General features: G+C 35.4%; 1 protein-coding gene across 1 annotated transcript in view; it reads right to left on the reverse strand.

Moving 5' to 3' along the window:
- Window positions 1-204: 204 nt before the first annotated feature.
- LOC115244373 overlaps window positions 205-16,251 on the reverse strand; it is a 52,610-nt gene continuing 36,563 nt past the window's right edge. The window contains exons 3-4 of the mRNA XM_029821966.1: window positions 8,246-8,696; window positions 205-654 (exon numbers count right to left, since the gene is read on the reverse strand). Of these exons, the coding sequence (XP_029677826.1) occupies window positions 412-654; window positions 8,246-8,653 (651 nt within the window). The 5' untranslated portion in view covers window positions 8,654-8,696 and the 3' untranslated portion in view covers window positions 205-411. The remainder of the gene's footprint in view (window positions 655-8,245; window positions 8,697-16,251) is intronic.

The following is a 16,251-nucleotide window of genomic DNA, read 5'->3' on the forward strand; positions in this document are numbered from 1 at the left end:
TTTCAAAGTAACATATGATTATCTTTTAATTACGCGCAATATGACTGAATATTCTCATAGTTTGTTTTTAATTAATAAACATAACATTCAATAACCTGTTTAAATAAACTTGTAATAGAAAGATATAATTTAATCGATTAAAATCTGATTATTTAAAATTAGTTCTATTAATACAATCTTTTTCACACATAGCAATATTAATTTTAATACATAAAAATATGCGAAAAAGAGTTAAATAGCTTATACTTTCAATCTTATTCCAAAAGCCGAAATAAAATAAACATTCCGTGTCAAAAAGTAGATAAAACGCGTGTAGAGTCTGCAATCAATTGCGTACTCATTGATACATATTATTAATAACTCATGTAATAATTATAATAGTATATTTATTAACGGACGATGTGCATAGAATCAAGTTAAAAAAATTTGGAAAATAAAAATTCGTAATTTACTCACATAACTGAGCATAGGTATGTTGCGAGATTGAGCGACGATTGCCTCGACGTAGCAGGAGCCTTCCGGTCCGAAAAAGGCCACGACCCCGTCGCAGATCATGTCGATCATTGCACTGGTAGCTTCGGTAGTCTCTCCCCTCGTGTCGGCCCATCGCATCACCAGCTTCACGTTCGGCAAAATGTTCGGATCGTTGTTGATCTGAAACACGATGATATAACTATCCGTTAGTTCCAAGTGAAAATAAAGACAAGATATAATCAAAGGAAAAATTTCTTTTTGATGTCTTGCACAAAAGAAGGCAAAGATCATGTTTTAATTATCTTGTATCTCTTTGAAAATTCGCATATTATTATATAAATAGAATTGAATATTATTCTCATATTCATGATTACATCACAATTGTGATATAAATTTGTATAGTCCGCAAAAAATTTTATGTCGATGCTACCGCAACTTAATGAAGCCATTTTCTAACGATAAGCTTTCATTGTGTAATAACAGTTGCTTAATCGTTCGCAATTACGCGATAAAATCACGTAAATTTATCGCAATCGATCCTGTACGGTAAAGTTTATCGATTTATATTACAATATAAATGTGAGAGGTTCACACGTATGTGCATCATACATGTGTTTACCATAATAGCTGACTCGGCGTATGTATTACTCATGGTGTCTCGCGGTTTTATTTCTTGATGCGCATTCCTACGGTTCACCCGGTATATCCGGCTCGCGTCTACACATCATATGCTTGGTTATTATGCAAATTTGAATTCCAGCAAACAATACTTTTCCGCGTACAGCCATTTCGACGGCGCGCCAATTTACATGCCTGGCAATGCGAGCTGAAATTATAACCGTCGGCGACACGGCCATCGTCGTTGAAAAGTTCGCACACGTGCAATAAGCCCTTTTGCGGGCCGCGCTATCGCGGTTCCATTGTACACTCTAGCACGACTTGGAACAGACCTCTGTATCAGGCTATTCTCGCACAGTCAGCGGAATAAATCTATTCGAATTATGCCATGCGTATATAAACGATCAGATCGCGATACACATGGCGTATAAAGATACTGATTAATGTTAACGGAATTCAACTGATTTCGATAAAAAAAAGTACAATTTTTTTTTCAGCTTTCATTCACAATGAAAATGTAGGAATAGTTCTCCAACTCCATATCAAGCTTTGAATTTTATGATAGAATATAATTTAAATAAACACATTACAAATACATGACGTCAGAAATAATTGATTACCAACAAAAATTTTAAAAGTTAAAAAAAAATTAAAGTTGAAAGTTTAAGAAAATTTATTTATATAATATAAATAACATTTTAAAACACATGCAAAAATTTTTTTTTGAATTAAAATATTTTTAGTCGATTTAAAAAATCTCTCTCCAAATGTATAGAAATTCAAAGTTTTTGAAAATGTAACTTATATTGACTCAAAAATTATAAGACGGCGATTTGAGTAACTGTGTATTTTTGCAAAATCTACTGGACATTATTCATCTGGTATTGATTCACTTACTCTATAATGTAGATGTAGACAATGAAACGTGTTAATTTACATGATCAAATTCAATATATAATATATATAATTACATCATCGTGAATCATGAATAGAAACTAGACATTGTATAACATGTATTATAAAATTACATACTATTCTACATCCATGATTTTTCCTCTACAATTTATTAACGCTATATCCAAAGTAAGAGGTTTATCACTAGGTTCGTGATATCATGTAATTATCTTGTAAGATAAATTGACACGTTCCAAAGCATATGCGTCCGCTTTGCAGAAATTTCTTAATACAAAGAAGATGAATAATACTAGTTGTAAACACAAAGGTAGAAGAATTTGACAACTTTATCACAGTCATTTCCATGACATTTAAATGTCCGTGGAATGAATTACTAATGAAATGTAATCAAACAGATCACGTCGTGAAAAGGTAAAACATATACAATTAAAACATAAATGATGGAATAATTTTAAATTTACATAAGATATATATATAAACGCGGCAATAAAAGGACATTCTATTCAACAAGTCGCTACACTACTTAACAAAGTTTATCATCTTATAAACTGAAATGCCTTTGCATTAACAAAAATTCCATTGATGGTTGTAAGAAATAAAAGAAAAATGAATTAATATTATTGATTGAAGATAAAATTGAGCGATAAAAAGAGAAATCTCTATACTTATTAATCCTATCGAAAGGCAACTACCACTACTGCGCAAAAAACCTCTCAAAAACCAAACTGATTCACTTCACTTTTTGTAAATTTCTTAATTTTAGATCCATACAGCATTGTGAATATGTGCTCTAAGAAAATTAAAAAAGAAATGAAATAAAAGTGAAGTTGATTAGTCTAGCTTTTGAGAGGCTCACATGACAGCATCATGAATTTGTACAGTCCTCGCTTGTTACAGCACCGTTAAAGCGGTTTCGTGAAATACCACGGAAAAAAAAAAAACGAAAAAAAAACATTACTTTCCGTTAGATGCCTAGCATTCCTGATTTTGCATGAGCCACATACGCAAGCGCGTCCAATCATCATATTTGTAGCGCGTAATTTGCATATCAATTATATCTTTACGTGAATGGACGCTGATGCTGTTAAATGACATTTTCATATTTTTCCAAATCATAACAGCTGCGCATTTACATGTTGAAGAGAAAACATATTTTCCGCGATATAAAATCAAAATAAATACACGGAAAACGTACAAACATATTCAAAAAATACGATGTGTTAACAAAATTAAAAATTGTAAATCACTTTTCGATTCTATTTCGATTCTATTCAGCGACCGATCGACCTGTCAATTGTCAGTCTGTTTTTTTCAACCCAATATCTCATACTTCGTTCCACAAATCGTTATAACCGCAGCAGAGCGAAAAATTCTGCTCTCTGGCGCAGTGAAAGTCCGGCGCGTTCCTCCTTAATCCGCGCCGCTTATTTAAATTATACTTCCTTCATCAAGAGTCAGGTCAACAGTAGCGACGTTGCACGCCGGCGCGCCTTATTATTTATTAATAGAGATCGACTTTATACGCGGGGCAATTTACAGCCACACATGCGGATCGTTTTACCCACCCGCGAACGGATATTAATACGATTGCGATATGCGCGTTTAAAAGAGCCAAGTGCGCCCGCGCCCATTACGGCGACTCTCTCGCGCCGATTATGCGAAATTGCCAATTAACGCTCTATTTACAAATATACCGAACCCCGGGTGAAACTAGTTTACATCGTGGGAGTGCGCATGGCGAGTGAAAATTCCACGATTTTTTTTTTTTTTTTTCCGCATACCCGCGAGCGAAACGCCTGGATTAGCGCGCACGCGCAAGGTGGTACTGTAACACCTGTATCCTGCACTTGCGATCGCCGTGACCGAACCGAGTATTAAGATCGATTCACACACGTGCGATCTGATGTGATATCCTTGCATATTTTTATTAAACTTGGATATTATTTTGTTAAATTTAATGACTTGACGTGCGGTATAAAAGTCTACGTACACTATAGGAAACGGCACGTTGGCCGCAACATATCGTGAAACTGTTTTCCGTACACAATAATTCGTGATGTCTTCGCTATCTTAATTCAATATGATTGTTTTGATTTTAATCTAAATAAAATTGCATTCTTACTTGCAACATTAAAATTTTTTCAGTATTAAATTTACAATAAATGCTATCCGTCCTGAATAAAAAGAAAAGAAAACATAAGAGATTGCGAGGAATGTTATAGCAAAAATAAACAAGATTTCAAAAACCGTCGTTATGTCTTATATTCATTAGTTAAACATAGTATATGAGATTAGATTATCCATTGAAAGCAAACAAAAGATTAAGTTTTAATGGATGGCAATATATACAACGACATTAAATGAAACGTCAAAATATTATTGCCGAGGATATTTAATATCGACGATTAAATGTCCATTTCTATAATGATCAGTGTGTATTACTCTATTTAAAAACAATATAAAAATATTTAACGTTATGTTAATATAACTCTAACATTACATATAATATGCATAGACTTTACGAGATACGTCTAATAATACATTAGAGATTTGTATAAGATAGATAAATGAAATGAGAGTTATTAACATTTATCGTTTCTCGATAAAAAAACATGTTACTAGCGTAACGCATACAGAATTTTTCAATTAAAAAAGAGCCTCAATCACTATCATCTATTGCATCGGCGAGAAATTCGACCATTTCCAATATTTATAATGTAACAAAAATTGATAAGTTTTATTTTCTTATTTATAATAAACAAATATATTCATCTAATATTTATAATAAACAAATATCAATATTCATTTAATATTCATATAATATTCGCTAATATGATAATCAAGCGTACAGTCGCAACTTATCGCAACAAATTATTATCTAGAACAGTGTAATAAACTGATTGAACTTTAATTATCATCGGTTTCGTAGCGTAACAATTTGCGTCATTAACGGGTCGATAACCGATAAGGTCGCATCGCTAAAATAAGCCCTATGACATGCAGAAATGTGAGGATAAGGTTACTTGTTAAGAACAAGATGCTCGTATCGTATCGTACATATACATCGACAGGCAACGTGCTGGGAGAACGCGCATTTGTGAATCAAGCTTTATTCCAACCGCGAACACAGAGGCCGACATTGCGATCGCGATGCTTACTCTTGCGTGGCATATCGGAGGATATAAATAAACGGCCGCAAAGCTCGTTTCCTGCACCTTTCGACTCGCTGAATGCGCGGGCATGCATCGCAGTGAGGAGAGTCATTATGCGTTTATCGTTGCAACTGCACGCGGTGCATCGAACTGCTGAAAGAGAAATTTCATCGTGGAGCGCGGAAACACAACGAGCCAGTTAGACTTCATTTCCTTTTGGTTTTTCTCAAAAGAAAACGAATATATCTCGCGCGTGTACATACACATTTACGTAGATTATTCTAAAAATACGCGCGTTTCATTCTTATAATCCGTATTTTCGTTCACCGCTGATTGCTTCGTTTCTAAATTGCGGTCATTTTCAATAGTTTAGTTGTTGACGATTGCAGGCTTTGCTCGAGAGATTATAATCCTTAAAATACTTTAAAGAATATACAAAGCCATTCATATTTCTCAAAAATTGCTAAACAATCTTTACGAATAATTTCGGGACTAAAAGGTAAATAAATGCTTGCTCCATTCGATGAGATAATAAATCGAAAGGAGAGGTATTTGACGGAGGAATTTAACCACCGATGCTTCCCCACGCGTTCGGATTAATAATGCTTGACACTTTCGATCTTACACTCCTCTGTTACGATCGACGCGGCAATTAATCACCGAAGATAACGCCGCCTTATATTTTCACGTACACCCGGATATCGCGTGTCGTGATAAGATCGACGCTCATTTCGATGATTCGCACGGTTCTCTGCCCCCCCCCTCCCCCCCTTCACCCTTTTCTCCGCTGCTTCTTCTTCTTTTCCCTTCTATCGAGTTCGCTCGATCCCTCACGTGCGGTCGCAGGTTGCAAGAGTCGAGGCAAGGTTTGGGAAGAAAAAAGCGGTGGGGGAGGACAAGGAAGGGACGAGTGGCCGGGAAGGAAAAGAAAGGGAAGAGGAGGAGGACGGAGGGGAAGAGGTGGATACGCGTTCCCGAACTCGCGAGCGAATTCTTCTCACGGTTCGCGCGAGAGAGCGCCGTTTCGTCGGCACGCGTGGGCGGACCGGCGAATAACGCCGGTCTTGTATTTTTAAACCCTCGCAGGGGCATCTCTCGGCGCGCCTCTCCCTCGGCCCTCGATCCGGAGAGGAATCGCCGGGTCACTTCTGCCCCCGCGGCGAGCGGGAGCCGCGCGTACCTTTCTCTTTTTACACACACACTTCCTCTTTAACCGGCGTGCAACACACCCGGGCGAAAACGGTCTCACGGTCCCCTATGGATACGCGGGAGACATCCGGGGGAGGAGGGGGGAGGAGAAGGAGGAGAGAGATAGGGGATCCGCCGAATGAATTATCGAGGCTTTTGGAGCGGGACGGTCGACCTGAGCGAGCAGCAAGGAATACGGCAGGATCGGGGGAAGGGAAAAAAAATAAAGCACTGGATATTGTGGCCGTTGTGTTGTCGTTGGTTGGGTAATCGAAGGAGATTCGGAACGGATCCGAGAGCCGGATCATCGACTGATCCCCTCTTCGGCGGGGGAATTAAAGATCTCATCCGTGGGGAGAATGTATATATGCGTAGGCTCCTTAGCGACGATTAACTTTTCGATGCGAATCGAAATAAGCTTGTTCATTCGTTTGCATTTGCTTATCGTATGTACCGACTTTAGGGATACTGATTTATCTGATATTTTTATGTTATTGCATACTCTTATCTCAAGCTACTTTACAGTGTGTAAGCATTATAAAAATTCAGTTTTCGTCTTAAACATTAGTCTTTCAATTTACGTAGATATTTTCGCGTGCGTGAGAAAAGATTTAAAGAAATGCTATATAGATTCAAAAACATCCCCTTAATATTCCCTCTATTTTCTGAGTAATTTTATGAGAAATATTTAATCGCGTAAAAGAAATGAGATAAAAAGATAATTACATATATATATTAATTAGATCCAATTTAACCAATACAAAACAGAGTCATTCTTACGATCTAATTTTCGTCCAACTTTACAGTATTTTATTGAGGTATAATGAGATCTCGTCCAAGTCTTGATTCCCCTTAAAATACTTGTGTAGAATCTATAAATTTACGTCTCATCAAATTGGTTCCACGTGTCGACCTTTTTCGGTTACAATGTCGGTGGTTAATAGCAAATAAAGTATAAGATGCTATTACTATTCGCATGATCGGTGAGTGACGTAATTCGCTTTGAAATAAGCTTAATAGAAAGAGTTACATTCCGCATCAATAAGTAGAGTTTCCGTACACGTTATAATTTCGCAGTTGACGTGTAACGCGGGCAGGAAGCGGGATGTGCTAAAAAAAAAAGGTATGAGGTTGCAGAGTCCGAAATCGCGTCGAAGGCAAATGAAATTTGAAGGAAGTGGCTGTATACATATCTCTCTCAATTTCTTTTTTCTGAGGCTCGTCTTAGAATATTGCGATTATATATATATATATATAAATTTTGACAAGCACCATCCAATTCTGACTACGGATTCAGATTGCCGACCGCGGCCAACCGTCAATGCACCGTGTAAACTAATAGCATCAACGAGCTGTCATTAGCAGCTGTTACGGCGAGCAGAGAATAACGTTGTAATCTCCTGTGAAATTCAGCAGCAGCGGGTTCAAAGATCTTTTACAGCATCGTTATGATTGGTCGTGTTCATGCAACACGCGCATCGCAATGAGCGAGCAAACGACTTCGTGGAGTAACGCAGACGGTAGTTCTCCTATTCCAAGAAACTCCGGCTACCGATTACAGCGCGCAATGTATCAATAGAACGCTCTTAAACGCTTTTAAAACCGTACGAAGTACAACCGATTCCGCATAATCGACGTCATTCTCTTCGATAACAATAACAGCCGAGTCACGCGTATTTCACGCATTACCTGAAGAAAACATAGTACGAGCGAGAATAGAGCGAAAAGATGTAAAAGAGTAATGGGGATTCCGTTTTTTTTTCTTTTGTTTTTTTTTTTACAATATATATGTTGTGTACCTGCTCACAACATCATTTGTTCGTTCATCTAGTCCACTCTATTTTATTTGAGATAGATACTGGAGAATCTCCAAAGTGCGAAAAAAGATCATGCCTTACCTCGTCGAGTGCCATGGACAGAGCGCCAGAGATGGCGAGACCCTGACGATCCTTGAGGCCGCCCTTGATAGCGGTGAGGTAGCCGATGGTCAAGTTCCATAGAAGCGGCTGGGCCGCCGTGTTATCGCCCCCCGACCACAGATTCTTATGAGAGACGGGCGCCTGCTGGCACTGAACTGGCGGTGATTCTTGGGCCTGACCCAGGACCAGGGGGCTGCTGGCCAGTAGCAGCAGTACCAGGAGGGCGCGCGGACCGTTGACGCGCGGCCGCGGCAGCAGATGCGACGGACGACGATGTTCCTGCCGCTGCTGCTTACGGTCGCGCTCCCGATGAAGCTGCTGCTGGCGCGGATGCTGGCGACGGGGAGACCTGCGGCGGCTCGGCTGTACTGGCGGGCCGGGGCGCATGGCCGCCGCCGCCACCGGTCAGCAGCGCCTCCCACCCGCTTACCTGGAAGATCAAAAGATTCGTTTTCGTTAAGAAATTGTAAGCGAGAGAGAAAATGTTACATAAACGTGTAAAAAAATAAGATAATAATAGCAATAGGCTCAGAGTACTAACGATACTAGGTGAGGAAACTGGTAAATGAGCAAATTTTTTGTTGTTTAATCTCATTGTATGCTTTATCACAAATATGCATTAAATATCTACGTTCCGGACCATTTTTTAGTCCATCTTCAGCATAGATAATAACAATATATAAAAAATTAAATCCGTATTTAAACCTTAACAAGTGCAATATTAGTTATAACAATCAAAAATCAAAATTGAAATTGATGTAATTTATAAAACACTTATAAAACACATCACACAATGTCATTTATCACTTATCGATTTCAATTTTGATTTTCGATTGTAACAACTAATATTTCGTATGTTAAGAGGATGCCGGACCGTCCTGTTTTACCGGCCATAATAATTATATATTTGCTTAATATAAGGGTTTTGCGGTGTGTACGTGCAAAATAGGATACCTCTCCACTCGGAAATGCATGAAGGAATATAAGTGAACGTTTGAAAATGTATTTGAAAGCCTAGTGAGAAACATTTCGGTGTGCAAAATGTTGCATAGTAAAATCTTTTTTATAAAGCTTCTAAACTCACTTCTCGAAGTTCACTAATACTCTTTGATAAAATGCCGAGTGCGGAGTTCACTTGTTAGGCACGTGCAGGTTGCAGATTTTTTATATTAAGTAAATGTTGACGGCAAAAGCCGATAACAAAACTGTAATTTTTAAATTTTTTTACTGCTCTTATTGCCTCGCACGCATATCTAAGCGTATTTAAAAGGATGCCGGACCGTCCTGTTTTACCGGCCATAATAATTATATATTTGCTTAATATAAGGGTTTTGCGGTGTGTACGTGCAAAATAGGATACCTCTCCACTCGGAAATGCATGAAGGAATATAAGTGAACGTTTGAAAATGTATTTGAAAGCCTAGTAAGAAACATTTCGGTGTGCAAAATGTTGCATAGTAAAATCTTTTTTATAAAGCTTCTAAACTCACTTCTCGAAGTTCACTAATACTTTTTGATAAAATGCCGAGTGCGGAGTTCACTTGTTAGGCACGTGCAGGTTGCAGGTTTTTTATATTAAGTAAATGTTGACTGCAGAAGCCGATAACAAAACTGTAATTTTTTAATTTTTTTTCACTTTTCATATGAAATCATAAACCCCGCACTCCGTTATTATGTATACTTTAATTATGGAAAAGGATTTGTTGATATCTATAATCAACAAAAATATTTTGCAATCCTACTAATATTCGCATTCTGTCGGTATCCGGCATCCTCTTAAGATTTAAATACAAATTTAATTTTTATATCTTGTTATCTATGAAAATGGACTAAAAATCGTCCAAAACGTACATATTTAATGCATACTTGTCAATGAAATGAAACAACAAAAATTTACGCACTAATAACCGCGCGTCGGCTTTTATTTGCCAAAAAATTAAAATAAGATTAATGTTGAGTATGCAGTAGAGATAATTAAGAAATTGATTTCAATAAAACAATTGTTTTAGGCGTGCGATTTACGTAAAAAATAGTCGAATAAACTAATAGCGAAAACAACGCATGTTGTTGATTATTTGTCTACCTATATCACATTCGTGGAAATCATTTATATTGGACGATAACATTTAAATAATTTAAATATGCTACGCGCAGATATTTAGAAGATAATGATAAATTATCAATAAGAAAATATTAAACAAAAAAATTAATTTGAAGTTTTAACAGGACCTGCTGTAAAAATTTGCTATATATTCATCATATGAATAGCCATATATAAAAATTAGTCTTGATCTGTTTGAAAAACCGATTTAGTATTCGGAAAAAAATGTTATCTGTATTTTATTGTTAGACTTGTTGATTATAATTCGCATCAACCTTATACCGAACATACGTATCATATGTAAGGACATGTAGCATTACAATTTCCGTGGTTACAATCGCAATCGCGAAACCGGTTGTAGTTGGTGTGCTGCAGTTGTGACAATAATATATATCTTCCTGCTTCAATGCATTTATCGCGAGGTCACATTTATTCGCATGAATCATCGTATGTGCCATCTGTTGTGCTCAGCTAATAATAGATACTTTTAAAATAATATTAACCGCGTGTACATATTGAACTGATTTACATGTGTATATTTTTTAGACGTTTTTACGTTTATTTTGTCTTCATTCATGTCGAAAGGCAATCCGTCGTAAAGAAAATTTATATCGCATAAACCGGATGTCGCGAAGAGTCCCAAGGGAATTTTATATCAATGACATCATTGTTGCAATACGCAAGTGAGAATAAAGGTATTGTGATCACGCGCGTAAAACGACTTCCCTTCCTCTGTCTCGTAAATCAATCGAATTTATTTTTTATTGGTCAATGGAAACAGCGAGCTAACGACTATCATACTTATTGGAGATAATTTTTATACCCTTATGAATGACTTTGTCAATTCATATCACACAGTATCGATATTATATATTTCCTGCTGTATTTTTTCTTTAATTGAAAAAGAAGTTATAAATTTTACAATTTATGTAAAATAATTTAAGACGCTATATCGCGTGTTGAAGACAAGACGTTTAAACTTTAAAGTTATTCACGCTGATAAAGATTTTATAATGTGACCTAATTTCAGTAATAATAATTTCGAGAGGAAAAATACAAGCATTATCTATAACTTTCAACATTTACACTGTAACTCTGATAAGGAAAATATTTCTGTGAGTACGCATCTGCTTAATAATGCGTAGCCGTGAGGATTGCCAGGAAATTCCGGAGAGACTCGACGTCGCCAAACACAATTACGCGTCAAATCGTCGCGAAACATAGGTTCGTAAACAGAGTTTGAACACGTGGCTGTAAAAAAGAGAAGGAGAGAAGGAGAGAAAGAGACACCTGTTGCGATTACGTAACTCCTTAGGTGAGTCGGACTAGCCTGCAAACAATAAAGACGTCCGCCTGTCATAATGCACGTGTGTCATTCACCAAGGGAGGAAGCGCGTGCACGCGTGCCTTTCTACTCGCCCAGTCGCCCCGTCGTGTCGACTTCCGACTCGCAGAGGCTTTAATTATTACGGTCGAGAGAGTCACCCGGATTTATTTGACGCCCGGTCGCGAGTTAACAAAAGGGACATTAAAGGGACGTACTGGTGCCGCGCCACGCCACACCACTCCATACTTAACCCGTCGACGTGATCCGCTGTTACGTCATCGCGCTCATATGTTATACCTGCGTACGGTAGGCCGTACGTATGTCGCACTTACATGTCGTCCGAATGACGTATGAACGGGCGCCCACCTCTTGCACGACTACATTTCGCTTGGTGCACTCTCGCGCTGCTACCACGTCGATTTACGGGAAAAAAGGTGAGCGAAAATGACTTGGCTTTGTATTTAAAAGCTGCGCTGCATTTTGCATATTTAAGAATTATTTCCTATTCATCTTGCTTCTTTTAAAAAAGCAACACGCGAATTATGAGAAAAAATCGCGGGGATACTAATTCAACTATTTTTATAAAAAAGAGACAGATGATTGTAAAATCAGTATGATACTCAATACATAATGTAACGAACGGCGAATATATTATGTGAAAAACATAACATTGTTTAACGACCGTTCGTAACTCACTGGTAAATAGAAATTTTTCGAGTTGCAAGTATTTATAAAGTCTTTGTGTTTTCAATAATATGAATAACATGCTGATCGATATTGACAAGTATAGCTGTCATTGAACAATTTTGTGACGCATGTTGATTATTCAGCTGATAAATATATTATGTTGTAATTTACATTCGTCATGTCCGATGCAATTTACATTCGTTATTACAAACCAAAAAAAAAAAAAAATTTTTATTTTATCTTAACAAACATAAAAAAGATAATACATTTTCTATTATTATATATTTATCAACCTATAAATAGCTGTAATAATTTTCAAAATATAATTTTATTCGTAATCGATTTACACACTATTCATTTTTAATAATAATTATTCAAACGGTATTAGAACGTAAATTAAGACATGCATAAAAAAAGGAGCAGCAAAATTTTCCTTCTGAGAAATTCAAGAAAACGACGTAAAAGAGAATGCATGATGATACATCGCAAAAAACCCGCGCAGATAAAACGTGTTAATATCTAGTTATTTGTTTAATATATCGTTGGGTAGTATAATTAGGATGCTTAGAGAATGTATCTGTGTTATGTATACGTGTTTAATTTACCGTGCAAAGAATATCATGTGATAGGAAGAAAATCTCTTGTTGCAAACGTCGAACAGTCATATGAATATAATTCAAAATTATTTTATCACAAGCTATAACAATCTTTCTTAGTTATAAAATTTATATAAGAAAAAGACAATAATTTTGATCCATCTATTAAAAAAAAAAAAGGTGCAACGCGATTAATGCCCGCGAGGACACAGCGTCTAAAGGTGTCACACCTATGTTTGTGAGCGGAGAAATCGTATATCTTGAAACGATTTCAGCCAAAAACCACATAGGCCATATATATTTGTTTTATCACGCTAATGTCGATAACTAATATGTGCTCTACGTATTACATTCTAAAAATAGCAATGGAATATTATATGATCTTCATAAGACATAAAAGACGTCTGTTCGTTTCCGTTTGTCACTTGAAAATAAGTTTAAAACTCTTAGATTTTTAATCAATTTTTTTCGTATCAAAAGAAAATATCTTATCATATTTTTCTTTTAATTAAAACCAACGGACATTTTTAAAAATATTTTTATTGATATCACAATCACTTTGATACTTGTTACATATAAGCTAACACAAAAAAATTGATATTAAAAATAAAAATATTAACTTATGTTTGCATTAAACTAGCATCTCTACTTCTTAAAAACTTATAGTAAATCATAAAAAAAGAAAAAATCATAGAATTAATTGCTGAAAGATATTGCAAATTGATTTCACAAAAGTATTAAATTTTGATACATGTTATAAAACACGAAATACTATAACTATACAACAATAAAGTAATCAAAAGCAAGAAGTTAACAATATCAGCTTGATATCAAAAGTTTCCCGAATTAACTGATACTGAGATATTCTGAGATCTGAATTTATTACTCGCAAAATAAATTTCAGAAATAAATAAACTATGTTATACTATTACTTGCTTCTTCGCTTTTATTACACTTTTTTTCCAAATTATTTGCTGTACAGACATACCAATGCATGATTGCTCTATCGTTATATTCGATGTCCTTTTTCCTATTTTATTCCACTCTTGTGTATCCTTCGTTGCTCATTCATTCACACGACACTCGTAAAAATATTTAATTAATTTAAGTTAATTAAAAATCCAATGATCGCGTAGCACTTAATGCGCACATTATTTTATATAATTTATAAGAATATAATTTATTAATATTTATTTTTGTATATAATAGAAGGAATAAAAATTCGGGACTAAAACAACAAATTAGAAATTATTAATAAATTAATCATTTAATTGTCATCCAAATAAATTAATTTTTCGTAATAGAAACGCTAGATTAATGGAGGTTGTGGCATATCACATGATTTTTGATGTTGGCGTATTGTAGCAATAAAGGTTTAACGATGAACAAAACAAGTCATCATGATAAAGTAATTTTCTATTAATAACGGCGTAAATTAAACAAGTCTTCGCAAAAGACGTAACTGATACACGAAACAAATATAAGTCGATAAGAAGCTAAAAATAACACTATTTGAAACATACATGGCGTTCAATGCCATTACCTTTGTTCGCCCGTTCGGGCTAAATTATTTTTAAATGATTAAGTAAGACATTTACTATGTAAGTTAAACGAAAATAAAACTTGCAAATTCGCCAATGTTAAAATTATTTGTCGTGCAGTTTATTTATTTTTTTTTTTTATTTGACGAAAGAAAAATTACGATTATATTATGATACGATTCGCTCGGCATTGGAATTCGCGATAATCGAAAAATAATCACTCACGCTGTCTAACAATCTTTAATATTAATATTTGTTCGAAAGAAATGATCGTTTGATATCTCTCAGTACTTGTCGCGATCGCACTTCGAGAAATAATATGACGATTCATGAAACTCCTCGCGCCGCTACCTTTCCATACGAGTCTCGCCGTGCGACTGACTACAACAAGCCCACCAAATGTAAACAATAGCGCGCTATAGGCAAAATTCTTAACAAGCGCTATTCGCAAGATTTGTAATAAGCGTTATATAAAAATCACGCGATGAATAAAAGATAATGATTATTCTTTTCGAGCAATTAATGATTGTTAGGCAATACAAGTCTTTCATTTTCGCGATTACCGTATCTTAATTAATAATACACTTGCGTACTATCGTGTAGTAACGCGCAGATGTTTTCGATGTTTTTGACATGTGAATTTCTAGTTATTAACAAAATAACGCGAATACAAAACCAATTGACTCGAGTCATTGTGGTTGATTAATAAATTAATAAGTATAACACAGGTCTGCATAATTTTGCGGTCTGAAAAAAATGAATAGTTTCCTAAAGCGTTTTTGTACGCTGAATCCAAATCCGCAATGCAAAATGGTCTATCACACCAGGTTTCTGAGAAAAATGGGATTGAAACCCCTCAAAAACGCGTTTTTTACCATTTTCTAAAATTCGTAGCAGACGAACTCGATGTGCAAGAGACTTCAGACAGGGCTCAAATGAAAGCTCGAACATTGTACTTTAATATAAAAATATTGAATCTTTTACCGCAGGTACCATCGAATCTCAGGCTCAGGTGCACTTTATTAGTTAGGTATAGTCGCACTGTATCAAGTAGACCTGTGTAATTAACTTAATATTCTAATATGTACCAATCGCGTATTATAAATTTGATGCTTATTCATCAATGATTTGTAGAAACGCATATTTTATATGATTTATTTAAACGAAATCAATCGTGTGAATTCCTCGTCACAAAAAAAAATAACAAAAAAAAACGCATCAGGTATTATATAAAGAGCTACGTAATTGCCATATTCTGATGATTAATGCGCGCGCAATCGTAATTAGCCGTGTTTTTGCGAATGGATGTTGTATGAATGCTGTGAAAAAGCAGTAAAACATAAAAAAGGAAGCAAATGACGACGTGACAATCATAGTATGAACAATTTAAAACAGTTAATCTATTGTATTTATTTGTAAAATTAATTGCTCGTTTATATTTTCATGCTAGTGACTCATTTTATTGCATCATTATGTAACATGTGATGCATATAAAATATTTTAAATCCTACTAATACATTTTAGAGTGATATATTTTGAAAGCTATTACTTCAATAAAAGAAACCGTTTAAATGCTAAAATTAAAAGAGTAATTAATATTTTAATACGTTTTATTCTTATATGATAAGCTAGCGTAGCCACACGTTCGGTAAGTTTTCTTAGATTAAACAATAAATGATAAATTTATTGATAAATCTTGAGAACAAAAATTTGAATATTTTAATACTAAAAAA

The sequence above is a fragment of the Formica exsecta genome, unplaced genomic scaffold, assembly GCF_003651465.1.
Source record: "Formica exsecta isolate Colony F162 unplaced genomic scaffold, ASM365146v1 scaffold812, whole genome shotgun sequence".
Lineage (NCBI taxonomy): Eukaryota > Metazoa > Arthropoda > Insecta > Hymenoptera > Formicidae > Formica > Formica exsecta.